A 20,965-nucleotide genomic window follows, 5' to 3' on the forward strand; every position below is an offset into this window, starting at 1 on the left:
AAACTGTTGCATCTGTGCATCCCTAGATATGACATTAAACTGATGCACCTGTCTAGCCCTAGATGTTAAACTGATGCATCTGTGCATCCCTAGATAAGTTATGTGGTGTTCAACCTGCATAAATAATGGAATTTCTGTGATATTAATGTCTTGGAATCAGCACATTAACCCAGAGTGAAAGCATCTATCTAATGAACATTAGATATGGCTAAAAGATGTTGAAAAACACAATGCTTAATACTTTTAATAACAAATAATATGTAATCAAATTACATCTAAAGTTGGGATAGTTTATATTATAAGAACAGCACACTAGTAGTATCCTAGTGTTTGAATCATTAGTCCTAATCTGTCAGGCAGTAGAAAACTTGTGGCCTGTGGTCAACTTCACCCAACTTCCCTGAAACAGCACCATTTGTGCCAAAAGTCTCCCCTCTAGTGGAACATTTGAAACATCACAATTCTCCTTAAAGTCAGCTCTCCATGCCAGGTCCTAAATACAGGGACAGTTTTTAACCACAACAGACTACTTGACACATCCTGGTCTGACATTAAGATATACGGTAACAATTATGTCTGCTGCCTCAAACATTTCCCCCAATTCTCTGTTGGGAACCTCCCTTTCCTTCCAATGGAGACCTGTGCTGTGGCAGGGAGAGCAGTGCTGTGGTGTTTTCCTGAACAAATGCTCTACTTTTCCTTCCTTCTGAGCACAAACTCCTCCCAGTCTATTGTTTATAGCCGGCTAGCGGATACAAAGTCCCTCAGTTAATCAGATCCAATAGTCAGTTTTAAAGAAACACCTTGTTTTCACACAGCTGAAAATCCATACTTGAGTCTAATTGTGTTAATCCGGCTACATTTTGGCTCCCAGCCTTTGTCACACATTCTCAGGCACTTTGGTGGATAATCTGCAGTGTGTTCAAACACGGAGCAGTGACTTCCAATGCATTTTTTAACATTATGACTGAAGCCTTTGAAAGAAAAAAAATTCTTAAAAAAAAGTATTTTGGCATTTGAAAATGACTTCGTTTTCATACAAATGCCAGGTGGCGTCTTTGAGTATTCGATTATGTATCTCTCTAAAAAAATCTTGATAACACACACAAAAAAAAAATCATCATATTTCTACACAACATGCAAAACCCTGAACTTCTGCATGCACAAAAGCTGTCTAAACTTTGTTGATGTTTGTTGTCAGTGCACAGGTGACAAAGATGGGAAATTGGTTGAGGCCTCATGCTCCAAGTTGCCTCAAGATAAAGTCATAATAGATGTGTGTTCAAATATTAAGTATATGTCTAAAATCACAAATAAGGGGCCACGAGTACATTCAAAAGCATTGGGATTTTGATGATCCAAAAAAAATGCACTTTGGAAAGACCCCTGGCAACATCAAGGCCCAAGACCCTCAAAAAAAAGTCCAACCCACAACGTTGGCATCAGCTGAGGGGAACAAGGGGGTAGCGACAAGTGGGGTTCAGATGTGTTCAAAGCTGTTGCAGTTTTACCAGAAGTGGACCAGGTTTCTGTATGAAATAATACTACAGGAAGACAGGGTTAGTTTTGTGAATGGTTGTATACAATGGTTGTTAGTAGAGTGATTAGCTTGGACGTAGCCACAGTGGCACTTTAGTCAGAAAAGTACAACATTTCTTTATTAAAATAAGGGCAGAGAGCAACACTGAAAGCTTTTCAGGACAGAAAAGATGTTTTTTGCTCTTCTCACAGTCTGCTTCAGCATGGGTTTGTGATCATCACGGGTGGGGTTTGGGGGTGTATCCAATTAGCTCAGATGTAGCTGCAGGAAAGCGACAGTCCAATTGGAACTGGACCACATTTCTTTTTCAAACAAGAGCCACACCAAAAGCTTATCTTGACAGAGAACATGTTTATGCACGTCTCCTGACTGGCCTTGGCATCAATTAACAATCTATGGCATTAACAATACACAGCAGCAGTAGCCTGTCAGCTGGCTCACTCAAGAGCAGAACGTCATTTTGTCTTGTTGCTCTGATTGGCCCGTCATGAATGTGACAGACAGAATGTTCCTCCAATCACCTTCTAAGAATTTTTTGAAAAGTCCTGCCCTTCCCAACTGCTTTCAGTGGGAGCTTTCCCAGATGGATGTGAAATATATCCATGCAATGGCTATACGAAACGTATCAAGTCAATGCTCTGTCCATAGCGCGTGGATACCTTGTTCGGGGGAGAAGGCGGAGCTACTCATCTGCTACTTCAGCTACTTCAACCATGTCGTTGCGGTCAGCCTTATACTAGGTTTTAACCTAGTCTTGTTTCTCAAAATATCAAGACAAAACTCAAATTGTTGAAAAAAGGTAAAATTTCAAGAAAAACAACTTGGCATGTCGACAAAAACTTCAAAATGGTGAGAATAAAGTTAACTGCAACATGTTGTTCAACATTAATATTGACCTTTTAGCTTTTTTACATAAAACATAGAGAGAGGATAAAGTCAAAATTGGAAAAAAGGTTAAATATCAAGAAAAAAGGTCAACATGTTGGCAAAAAAATAAAAAAAAATAAAATAAAAATGGTGACAATAAAGTTCATGGTGAAATTTTCTTTCAACATTTTTATTGATCTTTCAGCTCCCTCCCAAAAATATAGAGGAGAAAAAAGAATAAAGTTAACTGTCAACATCTTATCTCATATTCCTTCCTTGCTTTTAGTAAAACGGGGAAGGGCCTCAAGTGGTAGCCTCCAAACTTCTAAAACCACCCTGGTCCAGAGATTGAGTCACAAACTCAAATTTCATACTCGAAAATCTAAATTGTTGTGGTTCTCATGTAAAACTTTTAGCACTATTAATGTTATTTTAGGATGAAACCCCTCCCACTAAAGACTGTGGGAATTTTAAAGGGGAATCCATTAAAACAATCAGACTTATTGAAAAGGATTTTGCAAGAGCTGTTTAGGTGAGGAAAGTGGTTGAAATTTAACTTCCTGATGAATTCACATGAGCTTATTATTTAACAAAGACTGATTATGCTGCTCAACGATGCAGTTTGCAAAGGTGAATTTGAAAACACAACACTCTGCACATTGTAACCTACCTTATGTGACCTAACTGTTCTGAGTTTATTGCCAAGGAAATGTTTATACTCAGCTTCGGGTTTAGTGAGAAAAAAATATTCCTGTATCTTATCGGCATCCACACCAACAGCCTAAATGCTCTGTTGGTTTTGGTATTATGGAGGCTGGTGAGTTATTAGCTATAAGACAAACATTCCTCAGTTATCAGTGTTTGCTTCAGTAAATGTCGAGTGCAGCTACGTCACTTCTTCTTCTGCCAGACATAGTAAAGAAAAACTCTGATACAAAGACAATGCATAATCTATTTTAGGGTACACTACACTTATACAAACACTACCATAGGCACTGAGGCTTTTCTATTCAATAGGTTTTATGTTTGGTAGAAAAGGGTAAAAATTTGATAACCTATTGTATAAGCATTTCAAAACACAATTCACACTAAAATCTAAAGTCTAATCTGAACAATGAAGGGACTGGTAATGATTATATAGTAGTATACTGTATGTTTTTTTTTAGCTGTTAACCAATGAAACTGATGCTGCATTGTTAAACAGACATAAATAATATGATCTCTCACACGCTGCATGCCTCTCTCATTTACACTCAGATAAAGCTTGCGAGGGCAGTCGACGGCTGCAGCGGTTAGACTCGCTGACAATACCTGAAGTCATCCAAACCTGTCCCAGCACATACATGAGTTATGGCCGTGTCAGCAGCAGATGAGTGTTTGTGTGGGAATGTTGAACCTGAGGAGGACTGTGCTGAAGTCCCACGACTCTTTTAACTGAATGAGTAAGTCTATATGATATGAAGCTGCCGGGGTTATAAGGTGAGATGTCGCCTTGAGTCCTCTCATCAGACTAGTATGAACTTGATTTAATTCATCCTGCCTTTTATCGCAGAGGTGGTAGACCATATCAAATAAAAAACTTTTAAACTACAATTACAACTAAAGGGGGTTAAATTGAAACCAGTAGCATTGCAAGAGCTGGAGATCCAGGTAAGACCATCTGCAAAACTAGAAGAGCCACAAACTGCAGACAGATGTGTTTGGAAAACCATTTAGCCTATCAAAGTCTAGAGACTATAAACCTCATAGCACAGAGGGGGAGATGAACAGGGCTGAAAGCTGAGACAGACCACCAGGAGTATAATGGACACAAAAATCTCTTGATGTTTACCTAAAGACAAAAGTTCATAAACTGCATAAGAACCCAGATTTGGGTTAGGATTTGTTTAAAAGTTTCTTAACTTGAAGGGAGTTCATTTTAATGTCTCTGGGTAGGGTATTATTTTTGAGGTTGTTCATCCATCTGTCTGAGCCATTCTTGTGATCATGACATCTCACCAATAATTTCAGAGATTTTCTTAATAATTTGCACGAATATCCACTCTCATTCAAGGATGAACTGATTTCATTTTGGAGGTACAGGGTCAAAGGTCAAGTTTATTGGGCCTCATGTTCATCCCTTGCTTATAAAATTTCTATGCATCACACTTTGGTCAATTTTCTCTAACAAGATGAAACACCAAAACCAATTAGCTCACTGAATCTAACAGCACACACACACAAGTTAGTACAAAAAAACCCCTACCTCTAAGTAATACATAATTTATAGCTCCAGGATTCCTTTAACAGAAATATCCCGGACGAGCCCCCATTTACCTATTATCCTAAGGCGGCCCTATAGGTGAACAACTAACCACAGTATTACCCGATAACTTAACATGAACACCTTTCAAAAGTCAAAAATCAAGGGAATTTTTATTCATAGACAAAAAACTTCATCATAACAAAGATTAAAAAAGGACCAAATTAACAGAAGGAAACACAAATCCCAGACAGAGAGGCAACACACTGCAGTCCCCACTCCGAAAGCATCTGGTTTCTGAGGCCACCACTGGTTTTTTAGGCACTAAAGCCAGGCACATCTTGTTCATTAGAAATTAGAGGCTTCATACGGGGCAGTATCAAAGAAAACAGCGAGTGAAATACATACAGCCGTAACAGGGACAAAGCCATTTTTCTAGACCCAATGCTGGACTTTCACGGCCCTCAGAAAGGCCTACAGCTATCAGGTGGTAGTTCTAGTTTTAATACAAGTTTGTTTTAGTTGTGGTGGTTTGGCACTTTGAGGGATTTTCTTCAAACTTTGCACAAATATCCACACTGATATTGATTTTGTCAAATTTGGCACAAAAAAGGATTAATTTTAAAAAATAACTTTGAGATTATAGATTAACTAAGAAACTTTATGAATTAGTAAAGATTTTAATACTAGAGCTTGTACTTTGCCGTTTATACTGTCTTGATGTTGTTTATATGTACTATATATGTGTGTGTAAACAAACAAACAAACAAACTGCACTTTCAGTCTTTGGTAACACTGTACACTTCAACTGTGGCATATAAACTGTGGTGTAGTGGTGTCTGGAGAAGTGGGTATACTCAGTCTTAATGCATACCTTACATTTTTGGCACCCAATCCAGCAAAGGATAACTGCCCCATTTAATAAACAACCTTCATATTTACTTCACCTAAAAATGGCCATGTAGTATTCCATCATTGCCCCTTAAGTTCTGCTGCTTTTAGAAGTAAGGATCATTTTGACATTAACAGCCAAGGAAGAGCAGACTACCACTGACTAGGCCTGTAGTCAAAAATCAATACACCGTTACATATACATATCGTTACATGCTCCTTGCCAATACATGTATGGATACAGATCTTACAGAATCGATATGGCCTTAAATGCTGTCACAGCAGTTTTCAAATAGACATCCCTCATGGCGCAGTTTACAAAAAGTCAGCATATGCTAAACTGCATGATGCATGCCTCACTCCAAAATAAATCACTGATGGTACTCACACTGGTATCACGGATCATTTCTTTCAGGTTTTTCAAACTCCAGAAAGTCAGGAGTCAGTCATGAGTCATGTGAGCCGTGCAGTAAACAAGGTAAAACTCTGCAGTAACACCAATCTTCATTGTTACACAATATCCGGCTATTTAGCATTTAGCAACAACAGCTAGACCCACTGGGCTAATCTGCTCCCTCCCAATCGTTGTGTTGAATGATGCTGTAAAGCCAAAAATCCCGATAATTAAGGCTTCATGCAGCTGCTTAAGGAGTGTGATTATCTCTCGTTAACCCTCGCTCATAGGTTCATTGACGTAACTGCAGAGTTGTTTCATGCGAGGCTGTTTTACTAATTCCTACAAATGCAAAACGGCTTATAGTAAAGTCAAACCAGAAAATATGACATAAAAAATATGAAAAACAACAGAGGGCCGTTTTAAATCTAAAATATGAGATATTACTGTTCTTGCATTCATTAATAGCTAATTGAGTCTAAATAGACTATTCTAATTTACTTGGCTCTTTAAGGATGTGAAATTGTAGGTTCTTTAAAACTATAGTTTTTCTACCATCTTAATAAAGAACAGCTGCTGTGGGGAAGTCTGTGTAAGAGAAGTTTATTCACACCAAAACAGCCTGTAACGCAATGCACATCATATCATGGCCTCTGTATCATATCATATCAGGCTGTGGAATATGTCCAGCCCTACCACTGACCCACAGTAAACTACACTACTATGCATTTTGACTGAAATATTGTATTCCATATTCCTCAGCAGTGTAGTACACTAGTGTACTCAGATTACCCTTTTTGTTGCCTTTGTTATCCTGGGAGGGAGGACTGTGAAGTGAGTGTAGTCTATGGGGACTAAAACATAAGCCATTGTGCCCTGTATATCCTGGACGACAGCACTGCACAAAGTCACCTGGCAGTTGTTCCAGTCATTTATATGAGTAGATGTCAATAAAGTCTACTTTGCAAGAGATCTGAGAGGAAAAGACAATCCAGTCACAAAAGATGGCATCAAAATCCAACTTCATTTAAGGAGAACAGAAACAAGAGATTTTCTTCAAGCTAACATTATCGCTGGAAAGTACAGAAAACCTGAAATCAGTCTTCCTTTGTTGAACATTATTTGGGGTTAACAGCTTTGTGATGCAGACTTTTAAATCTCCCATGCTACAAATTACAAATTAAAACTTCAGCTGCAGGTGATCATGTCTCAAACAACTTATAAACAATGATGGGAATATTAGTAAAGGTAAGGAAGTTAAATATCCAAAGGGTATTCTGAATTTTTATTTTACCAGATATAATCCTTGTTATTGGTTAAAACATTCTGACAGACAGTGGTTTGATGTGCCAGATTTAATTACATGTTATTGATGCTGTTCCTCAAAAAGTCACTCTCTTGTCAATACTTGTGTTCACTGCTATTGCATCACTCTTTTTCTAAATGTTCTTTCTTTATAAATGGTGGATGGGTGTGCTTTTTTATTGCACCTTTTTGGACATGATGCATGCCAAAATACTCATTCAGAGGCAGAAGAAACCTGTTTCTTAGTGTGTGAATGAAAGGTACTCAAATTGCAGAAATGAAGGATTTCTTATGGATGAATTAAAAAGCATTTCTATCTTCATTTACCCACCTATACACTTGATGTCAAAGCCTTGTGGTGGCTTTAAAGTCCGCCTGGTCCACCCGTTCCTAAGCACTTGTAGATGGGCTTCTTTGCCCTGGATGAGCAGCACATGTTCATCTATCCATCCGAGGAAGAAGATCTCAGAAAGGGCGTGTGTCAGCGCCTTGTTCCAGAAATGCTGCATGTTTACGGCTTTAAAATTGGCGAAAACTTCGTATCCGATATGATGCTGTAACTTCACCGAGAGCACGGCCGGGGATGTTGATGATGATGATGTAGAGTCCTCTTTATCCGACAGCACCAGAGCCAGAGAGTGAGGAGCGATCTGAAACAACTTCTCCATCCCTGCTTCGGTAAAAAAAAAAAAAGGTTAATAAGAGTCAAGGGAAACAGTAGAACATTATTGTTTGGATCACACACGTCTGTCGTGCCACAAAACTGCGAGTTAATCCTTTAAAGTTGTTGTAAAAGTTGACCACCGCGTAAAGAAAAGTTTATCCAGAGTCAGCAGCTCGATGTAGGAGACTTTTAGCAGGTGCTCCATGTAAAATCAGGGAAATAAGCAACCTGACACGGTGCACGCTGCAGCCAACTAAGCTCAACTGTCAAACAGATTCAAGGCCTGTTTTCAACCAAAAAGAGGCGAGGACTGGTGCTGCGTTCACGTGCTGCTCGAAAACTACCAACTTATACGAAAGTTAGAGCTATAATGATTTGTTTCCGTTTTTCGTGCTGCTAAGTTTTTGATCATATAGATAACAAAAAACTTATTTCAAACTCGAATTGGCAACATAAATTAAGCAAGGAATTCTTCGAACGCCATAATTAGACCGAAAATGACAATAACAAGGAAATATTTGCAGACTTCAATACTAACCCAAGTTCTTCAATGGAGAGAAGTGAGTGTGCAGCACTTGAAATTCAAGGCAAATTTATCCGAGGGAACAGAAGGGGTATCATATTATGAGTTTAACTTAAACCTACTTTTCCAACAAGAATCCAGTGTGCAACACAGTACAGTATAGTCTGTGTGCTACTGGATAACAAAGAAAACATCTGTCAAGTGTAAAGAAATAGAGGTATGACGCTAAAACTCAACCACACATTTACTATTTTTTTTGAACTGTCATTCTAGCACATATTTTGTGGGTGTTTTAATGGTTTCACGTGCTTTATCATTGCCTAAACCTATCTATATTTCGCTATTTTAATTGTTGTTTCAGCCACAGCTGGTACTTTGTGTAGCAGCGCCCTCTGCTGTGGACCATGCAGACTTGAGCACTCCAGTATCATATCTTGTAAACTGTTGGTTTCACTCCTAAATCTGCCTTCAAGACCCTGTAAAGTTAAGTCCAAAGTGTTTGTCTCAACATACTAGATATGTTGGAATGTGGCTGCTGTAAACATGTGAAAACACTGAGATCTACAGGTGACTGAATTTTAGATTGAGACCTCGTTTCTCACCTCTTTCCTGGCTTGGTTTAATGTGGGCGGGGCCAATATGTGGGCTCATGATGTCACGAGCCCACAGTGAGGAATGACCTTGCCCCTCTAACACTATAATATAAAATCACAGAGCAGTTCATTTCAGTAGAGTCTGTTGTTAGCTGATGTCACTGCCTTTATTGAAAGTTAACAGTCAGTTAAATGCTGTTTTTCTGTTAATTGTGAGGAAGAGTAGCCAAATCTATCAGCCACAGTGGTCTATGGATCATTAAAAGTATCATAACAGATGTCAGCAAAAGTGGTAATGGTAAGTCTAAGGTCAACAAAAGGTCAAGAGGCAGGATAATTCAGATTGTAGTATTTTTTGTAATTTGAGAGGATCGTATCTCTCCTAAGTGGGCATGGCTTCAGTTCATTCAACAGACACGCTCACACCATCCTGGAGCAGATTTTACTGCCTCATTTTTCATGATTTTGAAGCTTAATTTTGTAAACTTAGGTAAGTTTTATTTGACTGAAATTTGACCTGGGGGTTCATAACACAGTGACCTATCATACAACAAACCTAAATACAGATCTATTTTCACTTTGCAAGGTCTATAAATATTATTCGCACTGGACTAGTATTAACTGTGGACCTCTGATAACTGAGACTTCAGCCCTGCTGTCAGTGTTTGGTGTGGTGCATGTGCAAGGATAGGCAAAATCTGTAATGTACTAGAATTTACAGACATATCTGTAGGTACACATTAAGGTGATGCATGGCTTGCAAGCCAGGCCTTCTTGGTCAGCATCAGCACCTGACCGTATAAATGCTCTCAAGAATGGATGGGCATGAATTCCCACACTTTGTGGCAACAGTTTAGAAAAGGCCTCAGTGCTGAAAGACACAACTATAAAGATGTGGTTTGATGAGTTTGGTATAGAAGATCTTAACTGGCCCACACAAAGCCCTGACCTCAACCCCATCAAGCACCTTTGGGATTAACTGGAACTGAGATTGTGAGCCAGGTCTTCTTGCCATCATCAGCACCTGACCTCACAGAATGAGTGGGCACAAATTCCCACAAAAACATCTTCTGGAAAGCCTCAGAAGAAGAGTGGGAGCTGATATAACTGCAACAGGTGGGCAACTCCACATTCAAATAGATGTATTTTTATACAATGTCATTACAATGCCTGTTGGTGTAATGGTCAGATGACTAAATACTTTTGTCCATAAAGTGTATCCTGTGTTGATTTATTATTTGGATGTTGATGATCTCTACAACTTTTACAATAGACACATCAATAACACAGTATTACAGCACCGAACAACTAGGAGTGGTTTTATTTGAAAGCAAAAACAAACATCAGCTGTGCAGGATTACTGCACACAAAACAGTGGTGTCACAAAAAAGCCATCAAGTGGCCTTGGTAGCAAAATGTGTATATGTATAACTAAGAAACCTGGATTGTCAAAGAACAGCTTTATATTTTGACAGCAAGGGATTTCAGCTGGTTTGTTGTGAGACATTTACTAAACTGGACCTAAATCAATACACAGTCTGGTTGTGCTTTTCTTTATTAATCACTTAATACTAAGGCTGCATAAAGTTTGACTCACAGTTCCACAACAGTCCATTGGAAATTACTTGAAGAGAAGTTTAAGGACTGTAACTATTAATTTTATGCGAAAAACGTTAATGCCTTTTGTAAAAACCACAATAACTACTGCTAGATATGAAATGCAAAATTGTGTTCAAGTATGTCTGCACCAAAAAACAGCATCGTACACGTGGGCTGGCCATTTTCGAAGGAATCAATAAGAAAATAAAGCCGGGGAAAGATTAAAAAAAGCTTTAAGCTTTAAAACAGACAAAAACAGATGACAATTTTCTAGATGCTCTTGAACGTGCTACATGTCAATGCCATTTTACATCACATTTACCTCTTGAGTACAAAAGCATTCTTTTTTCGGCTCCACACTTCTAATAAGTTAACTTGGTAAATTGTTGTTTTTTTCCTGTGCAAACTTAATTTCCCATGTCCTTGCATTCATTTAGTGATAAAAAGAGAACTAGAAAATAAAAATACAAATCTGAAACCAAGACTAGAAGTCTCACATGATCCCTTCATACTCGACACCACAGACTCGAGATAAAAAATACTTCTGTCTCAGAGAAATAAGGATGATAGAGTGCATGATTAAACAAATACAAAATGTAAAATCCTATCAAACTGGCTCCTGATATTTTTCCCTGAAATGTACATATTGTAAACATCCTGGAGGCATCTTCTGGTAGCAGATTGTTAGCATATAAACACATTTAAGGTCAACTACATTTAAGGTCAAGATTCATGATTTTTTCTTTAAAAGAAGTTACAGAAAGTCTTCCTAAAGGGGCAAAAGTTTGAATGCCTCGTAACGGAGAACTTAAAATGCCAGTCTTGGCAAATGTTTCAGCATCTTAGCATCACATCTACTCTCCCAGGAAAGTGTGTAAGTTGAGGTTTCCGGAGATATTCAGCCAGAAAGTAAAACGAACAATTAACAAACACCACACAAAAATGCCCTCAAGCCTTTTTTCCTTTTAAAGAAAGCTGGCAAGGGGGGAATTCTTCTGGAGCAGAGATTGTTTTAAGGAGTAAAATACATCTCTTTGGTCAGCATTGACACAATGCAGGGGATCTGTTTCTTTGCATGAAAGCCTGGAGAATTGGAGACTGACTCAAACTCTACTGCCACCTTGTGGTTCACTCGTGTCATGATGTGCAGGATCTCCAGCTGGCTACCATATTTGCTGAGCATTTCACAGAGTGACTGCATGAACCAGGAGCCAGTCATAGTGTTCCTCCATGAGTAGTAGCCTAGAGAGAAGATAGGAAACTGGTTTTTCAATTAATTCAACACAAATGGAGCAACACCTGTACAGAGGTTGTGTATGGGTAATAACCTGGTGCTGTGGAGAAGGCATACAGAAAGTCAGCTTCCACAGGGATCTTAGTAGTGCCGTCATCTCCACTGTCTGCTTCAATACCTGCATCCAGTTCAGTGCCTCTGCAAGCCTGATCAACGTGCACACAAACAAGAAATATTCCAGAATCATAAGAAAAGTGCAAAGCAAGTTTGGAGAAAATGAGGAAGCACAAAAGCTACATTTTAACTATACCTGAATGAAGAAGAGTTTGGGTTTTCCCACCAATGACTTGCATCGATCCCCCCGGAAAAGTGACGTCAGGTACTTCAACTCCACAGAGCCGTCCGTACCAAAGAACACCCCCTCATCTCCATGACTCAGCAGAACGCAGACAAATGAGGCGTAGCAGCTGTGATCCTCCTTTGACACTGGAGTACACAGAAATGAAAAGCATTCAACATATTTTTACAAGATCAGCTAAAGGCAGCTTGAAGGTGGTTCTGAACACACGCTATGATACTCACCAGAAATTAAAACCTGTTTCATGTTCTCCACTGACAGGTCGTTGTAAACCTTTGCTTTATAACCCAGCTTTGAAAACACTTTCATTGCATTGGCCGCATCAATGTCCGTTCCATTTCGTTGATTCATACCTTTGAAAACAAAGCACACCGTTATTTTCTGATTACTTGAAAGACACAATGACAACTGCAGAAAAAAAAATAACATTGACAGCAATGATATATTTTAGGGCTACCAATTCAAATTTTCAATAATGATTAATCTAAGAATTTCTGAAGTTAATTACAATTAATCTCACCTTTGTGTCATACTTTTAAAATTTCATTATTTTGTATTTAAAATGGTCATTATTTTATTTTGGATTTTTGTTCCAAGATTGGCCTTCACTGGAAATAAGGGGCCAAGCCAAAACCCTGACAAACAGCCCCATAATATTATCCCGTCTCCACTAAACTTCCCAGTTGGCACAATACATTCAAGCAGGTAATGCTTCCCTGGCATCCAGCAAACCCAGACTTGCCTGTCTGACTGCCAGTCAGAGAATCGTGAGTTGTTTCACCACATAACACATTTCCACTTCTCCACAGTCCAGTGCCAGTGTGCTTTACACCACTCCATCTAATGCTTGGCAATGGACTTTGTGACATGAGGTGTACATGCAGCTGCGCGGCCATAGAAACCCAGTCCATGAAGCTCCTACCGCACAGTTTTTCTTACATTAATGCCACTGGATGTTCAGGACTCTTCAGCTATGGAATCAGCAGAGTGCTGGTGACATTTATGCACCACGCGGCCCAGCAGTCATTGACCCTGCTCTGTGATTTGAAATGATCTTCCACTCCAAGACTGAGTTTCTATTGTTCCTAAATGCCTCCACTTTCTAATACTAACACCTACAGTTGACTGTTGAATATCCAGCGGGGATGAAATTTCACAAACAATCTTAATGCAAAGGTGTCATCCATAATGGGTCTGATTGAGACATCTGAAATAAATAATTAACAGGTGTGGTCAAATACTTTAGTCCATATAGTATATATTTGACTTATCTAAAATGTAATGATTCAGAAAAGCTAAGCACACTTGCACAGGATTACATAATGAAAGAGTGACAGCCAGTTTCAGTTTGCAATTTGCTTCCCTTCAGACTTTTCCTTAATCTGTTTGCAGCCCTCATGTTGTTCAGGACTGCCTCTAGTTTCCTTTAAGTTGTCTAATAATGTGTACAGGGGAGCCACTAGGGGGCAGCAGTAGCTCAGTCAGTAGGTATTTGTCAGTCAAAGGGAATTCAAATTTTGCAACCCTCCAGCTCTGACACCAAATAGTAGGGCGCGGGTGGCCTAGTCCTCTAAGGTGCACCCCATGTACGCTGTTGGCCAAGGTTCAAATCCGGCCTGTGGCACTTTCCCACATCTATCCCCAGCTCTCTCATCCCAGTTTCAGATTCTGTCCACTGTGGCCTCTATCAATAAAGGCATGAAAAGCCAAAAAATTTATCTTAAAAAAAACAAACAAACAAAACAAAACAAAACAAAAAAAGGAGTGGATATTGGTCTGATAACTGGAGAGGTGCTAGTTCACTTCTCAAGTAATGGCTAGGTGCTCTTGAGCAAAAAGCACTGGAACCCCTAAAGCTCAGAGACAGCTCCCTAACTGCAATGCCTCTTTGCTAATGCAGAGGTCCTGTTCATGCATGTTTATATCACAGATTTATGTGTATAAGTAGTATTCTCTGAATACCACAGAGTAAACCTGAATTTCTCCCTGAGCTTTATAAATAATACTAAATAAGAATAAAACATTAAAAAGGACACCATCTAGCCAACTGGCTTTCACACGATCACAAGCATTTTGTGCAAGAGAGATTAACATTTCTTAAGGTGTTTCTCAGTCAGGAACCTTTCTTGGTTGATTAGCCTGAAACAAAACAAGAGCACTTGGCAGTACAGGCTTAACTACAGCTGGTGTTTACCCGCTCATATGATGTATGTGCTCGGGGAACATTTCGCTGTTTGCAGTTGAAGCAGTCATGTGTGTTCAGTTAGTCCTGCTGGACGGGTTTGTCAAAAATAAATCTGACAGCACAGTGAGACCATCATAGAGTCATTCTGATCCTCTGGAAGAGCACACTGAAGCTGTAATAGCTTGCATTGACATCCAAGGTCTTCTTGCAGATAATAGAGTCTTTCAATAGCAGCAGACACTGCTCTAGAACATTTTACATCACACAATGCCACTAAAGGATAGACAAGGACCAAGGTTGAATCAAGGCTTTATACAGCATCCTCAGCTATTGGAGACATCAGCTTTTATATCCTCAGAGAGAGCAGCACTGGATAAACATTCTCCTATAGATCCCTAAAGGGGCAGACATGGCCATGCTTCAGAAAAAAAGATTACAACAATAGCAGTAATAACTAGTCGTCTGGATCCTGTCACACTCAAAGGGCATATCTAAGTTAGTCAGCCATGAAAAAATAGTGCAAAATTATTGTTTTCATGCACAGAGCTCTCCACAGCCCACAAATGAGGAACTTATCAAACCATGTGATTCTTGTCAAATCATAATGAAAGTCATAAGGCCACTATAGCTTTCTGAAGAGTGACCAACTGTGTTTACTGGGAGGGTCCATTTGGTGTCAATGCAAGAAAGTGCACACAGGAATTAGGACTGAACGACTGACCACATTTTCATTGTCGGAAAATCAGGTTTAGGCGTGGACCTGTTGGTCAATCAAACAAGACAAAGCTCCAGCTAGCAAATATACAGTACTCCCCGCGGGTCAATGGATGCAATTTCATATCAAGTTTGTATGTGCAAACGTGGAGCTGCTGCCATAACTCAATTAAAATATTCAACAGGTCTAGTCTGTCTTTGAATACAAGCACTGAGGGAGAATTGCGTCACTGGTGGAAGTATGCTGGACATTAGCAAAACAAGACAGGAGAGACGAGCGAGTAAATGTGGATTATAAGGACTGTGTGGTGAAACTGAGTAGCACCCCTGCTATTAAGAACTCTTTTTCTCATTCAAGAGAGATGGTACCTTTCAAACAGATGCTGTGTAACACTTGCTGTGCAGTTGTGGCTGTTAAGAGGAAGTCTGACAAACCTCAGTCACCACCTGTAACAACCAATAAGAACTACACAAAACATTTGAAAGTATTAAATTCAGCCAAAAACCTTGAATTTCAGCAAGTCAAAAACATCGGCATTATTACAACAAACATATCGTTCACTGGTTATTCAGCTGAGGACATGACAAACATGGGGATTTTACTCTTCAGGACATGACAGCTGTAGGGATTCAAGAAGGTGAATCTGAATCCGACTTTGCTCATGAGGTGGATTTAATTTTTGATCATGAGTCCCAAATAGGGATGAATGATATCAGCATGGTATCAGCATATTAAATATCCATTAGAACCTAAAGTTTCTTAAGTAAAGAGTAGTAAGATCAGTTTCTTGGTTCAGTTGTGTCACTGGATATAACTCCCTTCTTCTTTTGTCATTAAAAAGCTGTTAGCAAACAGACGACTGATACTATACTGCAACCGTCAGGTGGTAGTCATGCATTACACTCAGGCGTCAAAGATAAGGGGAAAAAATGTAGTTTTGAATTAAGACATTAGTAGCCTGAAATCTTCAAATTTCAAATTTTCAAAAGTAAATTATGACTTACTAATAGAAAAAGATGGCCAAAAAGCATTATAGGGGACATATTATACAAAAATAACTTTTTCAGGATTTTATTTCAAAAATATATGCCCCTGGCCTATCCACAATCCTCTCAAGTACCAGAAAAATCCATTCCCTCTCTCCCTCCCTCTCTCTCTTTCTCCACCTTTCAGAAAATGGAAAATGGGTGCTAAAACAAGCCGTTATCAGATTTTTCCCTCATGATGTCATGTGGGGAGTTAGCCCCGCCCCCATGTTTGGTTGGCCCTCCTTGCTAGGAAGAATGTTTCACCCTCTTCTCCTGATCTTCCTCTCAGCTGGCAGCTGAGAGGGAGATCAGGACATCATGCAACAGCTCAGTTCCTGAGAGGGGTGTGGTCAGGGGTGAAGTAAGACAGTTCAGTAACATTTAAAGCCACAGACACAGAAACAGCTCATTCTGAGCAGGGCTGAAACAGAGGGGTTTTTAGACATGCAAAAATCCAATACTGACATGTTTTGGGGACCTCTGAAACCAACATAAACTTATCTCTAAAATATGTCGCCTTTAGGGGCAGAACCGTTTTAGATCTTTATAATTATCAGTACTGGCAAAACCAAGTATCGTGCATCCCCAGTCCCGACTTATATTTTTTCCATCCGATATAATAGACAAAATAAAAGCTGTTTAACAAGGGTTCCATGTGCATACCATAAAGCAGAGAAAAACAATGTACATTATTTGTGCCTGTGCTTGTTCCATTAGAGAAACTTTAGAGCTTTTATGCACATACCACACAGGCTTGTTTATTTACCGCAAATTTACTGTCATCGCTGCTCTGAACAGTGTTATGACACATCATATATTGTCCTTATATCCTGCCAATTCTATCTGGAATTACAAAAAGGCCCACTTATTTCTTATTTCTCCACAGCCAACATAAGGACTACCTCACCAAAAGTCAGGAAAACTGTTCGAACTAAGGTTGTGACTAATGTGTTTGCTTACAGACATTACACAGATGCTTGCATAACCTCAGGACATAAAGAATTAGCCCGGCTGTCTGCATCTTGTTGGAACAAACACATAAGTGCTGGAAAGACTGGGGTATCAGCAGGTTCAAGTCCACCTTACGGCTTCTTTCCTGCACGTTATTCCATTCTTTCACTCGCCCTGATTTCATACTGTATTTACAGTCTTGTTTAAAAAAAGAAAAATAAAAAATCTGGAAATCTTAAAAAAACAACAACAATAAATAAGCTTAAGTCCAACACCTGAATTCCAATATTTCACGAGACAGAAGAATGCGAGTCTAAAGAGCATGAAGCTCACATAAGCAGGCATCTGCAAAGACATGACACTGCGTTACAACTGGAGGCAGTTTTACAAGCAGTATGCAGTGAAGAAACCCTATCCACCAGCATTGAAACAGGGATTGTCTTGCATGAAATTAATCAAATATAACTTACTGACACACTGAAGAAGCTTGTGTACTTACTAGAGTCACTACGACAGAGCCCATACACACCTTTACTGCTGGCTAATCTCCACCTCACAATAAAAGTTTTAACAGTGTAGTTTGAGCCAACTGACCCACAAACCTTGGACTCACTTCTTGGTAACAAATACTTAACTAAGGATTTCAAAATGACACAGTCCCAGTGTGGCTTTTTCTTGACTGGACTTCAGATCCATGAACACATTTAAGAGGATAAACACTTGATCATATTCTTAACCTTTACATTTTATGATAAGTACATTTTTTTCATGTGAAATTTGTGTATAAAATATATCAGATGACAAGAGCTTGTTGTAAGAAACCAGCATTTTGCCTGACAAAGCATATTCCTGAGGGTATTTGCAATGTAAATTACAACCCGTCAGACAGAGGACATATAAATAAACATGTGCTTTCAGTAAATGTTCCCAGTGGTTATTCTGTCACATCACTGATAAAGTTATATTTTTCAGATGTTTAGTTTTAACAATAAATAAAATATATCTGTGTGAGGACGCTATGAAATAATAAAGTATAATTATGTAACATTACGACGCATGAAGCAAATACCCAGAACTATTTCTTGAGTAAACCACTGGGTGGAGTGACACAGTGCAGCAGCCATGTCTGGAGTGTAGTTCCGGCTTTGCATTTAGCTTTAAAACATCTCTGTCTTGTTATGTTACATGATTATTTCATAGCATGGTGAATGCACAGGTCACAACTTGTCCTCGAGAGCGTTTTGGAGTTGTTGGATTGTGTATTTGATGAGTTTGATGAGGGAAAGCCGGAATACCGTCTGCTTACATTGTGTTGGCACAGCAGGTCCGAACTCGGCAGCAGCCGATCTATAAATAGCTTGCACCAACAACTGAAGGTAACGAACCTATTACTAAGACTATAGGAATTATGGCAATGGACGAATTTGCCAAAATGTTGAAGTATCCCTTTAAATGCAAAACTAAACAAAGTAGCATTCAATAGGACACTTTCCATCTTCAACATGTGTTAGTACAGATGAGAGCTGACATTTAACATGCAGCTCAGACAAAAAAAATCAGGAAATTTTCAGGAGTTATGTGCTTGGGTAAATAACACTTTATATTGTAACACTGGAAAAATGTCTTAAAGTTCAATATTTTTAGAGGGATTGCTTGAATACTCAGCAGTTCCATTTTGAATGGGTTATACCTAAATAGAAGAAGATTAAATTCTGAACTGAGGAGTCAAACAATACACTAGGCATGCATGATATTAGGATAGCATTGTTATTTGCAGATAAAAGCTTAAAAAGTTAATTAGGGGTTGGCAGATTTAAACATTTCTGACGATATTTAAACTGATACGTCAGCTGAAAACATCAGCCTATGAAAGATGTAAATATCAGCCTTTAATCTTGGCATGTTTAAGGTGCATTTATCAGCCTACATAAGTTGTAAATATTGGCCTGTAAAAGCTGCAGATATTGACCAATATTAGCTATAAATATCAGCCTTTAAAAGTTAATATTTGCTTGTATAAGTGGTGTATATCCCCCTTTATATATACACATACTTATATATATATATATACACACATTCTGGAACCTGCGCTTCTGAAAGTGGCTGCAAAGTCTGGTGTCTCTTAACTCTTTTCAATTTTTGCTCTAAATGAATTTCCCTTCAGGGATAAATAAAGTTATTGTATTGTATTGTATTTACATGCTACAAATATAAGCCCGTACATGTAAATATTGGCCTTTATAAGCTGTAAATATCAACCTGTTTAAGTTGTAAATACTGGCTTGTATAAGCAGTAAATATTGGCCTGTATAAGTTGTAAACATATTGTCCTGTATAAGCTGTGAATATCAGTCTATATAAGCTAGAAATATCAGCTTGTTTAAGCTGTACTTATTGGCCAACATAAGTTGTAAATATCAGCCTGTATAAACTGTAAAATCAGCCTATCTAAGCTATAAATGCTGCAGATATCAACCAATATTAGCTTTAAATATCAGCCTATGTATAATTTGTAAATATCATCCTATATATGTTGCAAAAATTTGCCTATAAAAGTTTTTAATATTGGCCTACATAAGACTGTAATAACATCCAATATAAGCTGTAAATATTAGCCTGTATAAGAAGTAAAATCAGCCTATATACGTTATATATATCAGCCTATATAAACTGTAAACATCATAATGTACAGGCTGTAATAACAGCCTATATACATTATTTACATCAGCCAATATAAACTGCAAATAGCCTGTATAATCTGTAATATCAGTATCTATAAAATGCAATATCAGCCTATATAAGCTGTGATTATTGGCCTGTACAAGTTATATATATGGGTCTGTACAACCTGTACATATGGACCTATACAAATTGTAAATATTTGTCATAATATGTACAAATAAGGGCTGGAGAGTTTAAAGCTGAACAAATAGACCTACCTAAGCTGTTTTTTTCCTTTGTTCACCCTCTTAAGAACTCTGTAGGTATGTTTAGACTGAAGTTTGAACATTGTTAATTTCTATACTTTTAAGTGTATTTATAAGCACTTAAGTTTTAAGCCTGAATAACATTTATATATCACCTAAAAGAATTTTGAAAGATCGACATCTCCAAAATACACACCTGTTCTCCTGTCAAAGTTCTTGTTGTTGATGATGATGCACTGGCCGATGCAGGGATATTTCAGACTGTATCTGAAGCTGTGGGAACCAGGACTGGCATCCACTTCCATGGGACCAGAAACAGAAGAAGACTGCACCGACCTGGATGAACACAAAACTCAAATTTTAACCTCAATAAAAATGTCCAAGCAGAAATAACGACTGTGTGAAATTGTGAAATTTGTGAGAGGCCTGAATGTGAGAATGTGAATTATCAACGCTGAAGTTGCTAGACTAGCATAAATAACATAACGCTTAACAAACAGAATTGAAACTGCAGCTTTAACAATAAAGTTAACGGTATAATTATAATAAGCAGAGCAGCCAGCAGCGTGGGAAATACGAATTAGGGACGAAGAGCTTCCCCATCACTGTCTGGACGACAAATGTGCTGCTGAAGGACAGACAAGAGAAAGCTGCACTGCTATCGACAGATTAAAGCTGACTCACTCTTGTCCATCGCCTCTTCTTGCGTCTGTAGAATCTTCCCCGTTAGCAGACATGCCTCTGAATTAAAAAAGGAACAGTAATAAGATACACGCCCTGTAAGATACGCAACACACCGGTCGGTACCAGACTACTAACCGCTAATGTGGTTTTGTAGCTAGCTCCAAGTAAACAAAGCAATGCTGACGTCATGCAGAGATGTGCTCGTTTTATACTCTCACGCCCTCCGAAGGGGTGGGGGAGTATATGCGAGTCAAAGAGCAGAAAG

The 20,965-nt window shown here is 38.7% G+C and overlaps 2 protein-coding genes across 2 annotated transcripts in view; both read right to left on the bottom strand.

Moving 5' to 3' along the window:
• The window catches only part of stox2a (storkhead box 2a), a 40,176-nt gene extending 32,025 nt beyond the window's left edge, over positions 1 to 8,151 (bottom strand). Inside the window, exon 1 of the mRNA XM_041786336.1 lies at positions 7,571 to 8,151. Coding sequence (XP_041642270.1) covers positions 7,571 to 7,907 — 337 coding nt within the window. The 5' untranslated portion in view covers positions 7,908 to 8,151. The remainder of the gene's footprint in view (positions 1 to 7,570) is intronic.
• A 2,683-nt stretch (positions 8,152 to 10,834) lies between these two features.
• On the bottom strand, positions 10,835 to 20,870 carry casp3a (caspase 3, apoptosis-related cysteine peptidase a). The gene is made up of 7 exons (XM_041785175.1): positions 20,836 to 20,870; positions 20,701 to 20,757; positions 20,213 to 20,352; positions 12,435 to 12,563; positions 12,163 to 12,338; positions 11,947 to 12,058; positions 10,835 to 11,860 (listed from the first exon to the last, which is right to left on the bottom strand). The coding sequence occupies exons 2-7, from the start codon at positions 20,751 to 20,753 to the stop codon at positions 11,631 to 11,633; spliced, it is 840 nt and encodes a 279-aa protein (XP_041641109.1). The 5' UTR covers positions 20,754 to 20,757; positions 20,836 to 20,870; the 3' UTR covers positions 10,835 to 11,630.
• Between the last annotated feature and the right edge of the window lie 95 nt (positions 20,871 to 20,965).

Source organism: Cheilinus undulatus, linkage group 4 (genome assembly GCF_018320785.1).
Source record: "Cheilinus undulatus linkage group 4, ASM1832078v1, whole genome shotgun sequence".
Classification (NCBI taxonomy): domain Eukaryota; kingdom Metazoa; phylum Chordata; class Actinopteri; order Labriformes; family Labridae; genus Cheilinus; species Cheilinus undulatus.

What these genes read in the sequence shown, in the direction of transcription:
- casp3a (XM_041785175.1), bottom strand. Translation starts at nt 20,753, where the DNA reads ATGTCTGCTAACGGGGAAGATTCTACAGACGCAAGAAGAGGCGATGGA. An exon ending in GAACTTTGACAGGAGAACAG is followed by an intron (nt 12,564 to 20,212) that starts GTGTGTATTTTG and finishes TTGTTTTCAAAG; the next exon opens with GTATGAATCAACGAAATGGA. An exon ending in TGCCTTCTCCACAGCACCAG is followed by an intron (nt 11,861 to 11,946) that starts GTTATTACCCAT and finishes TCTTCTCTCTAG; the next exon opens with GCTACTACTCATGGAGGAAC.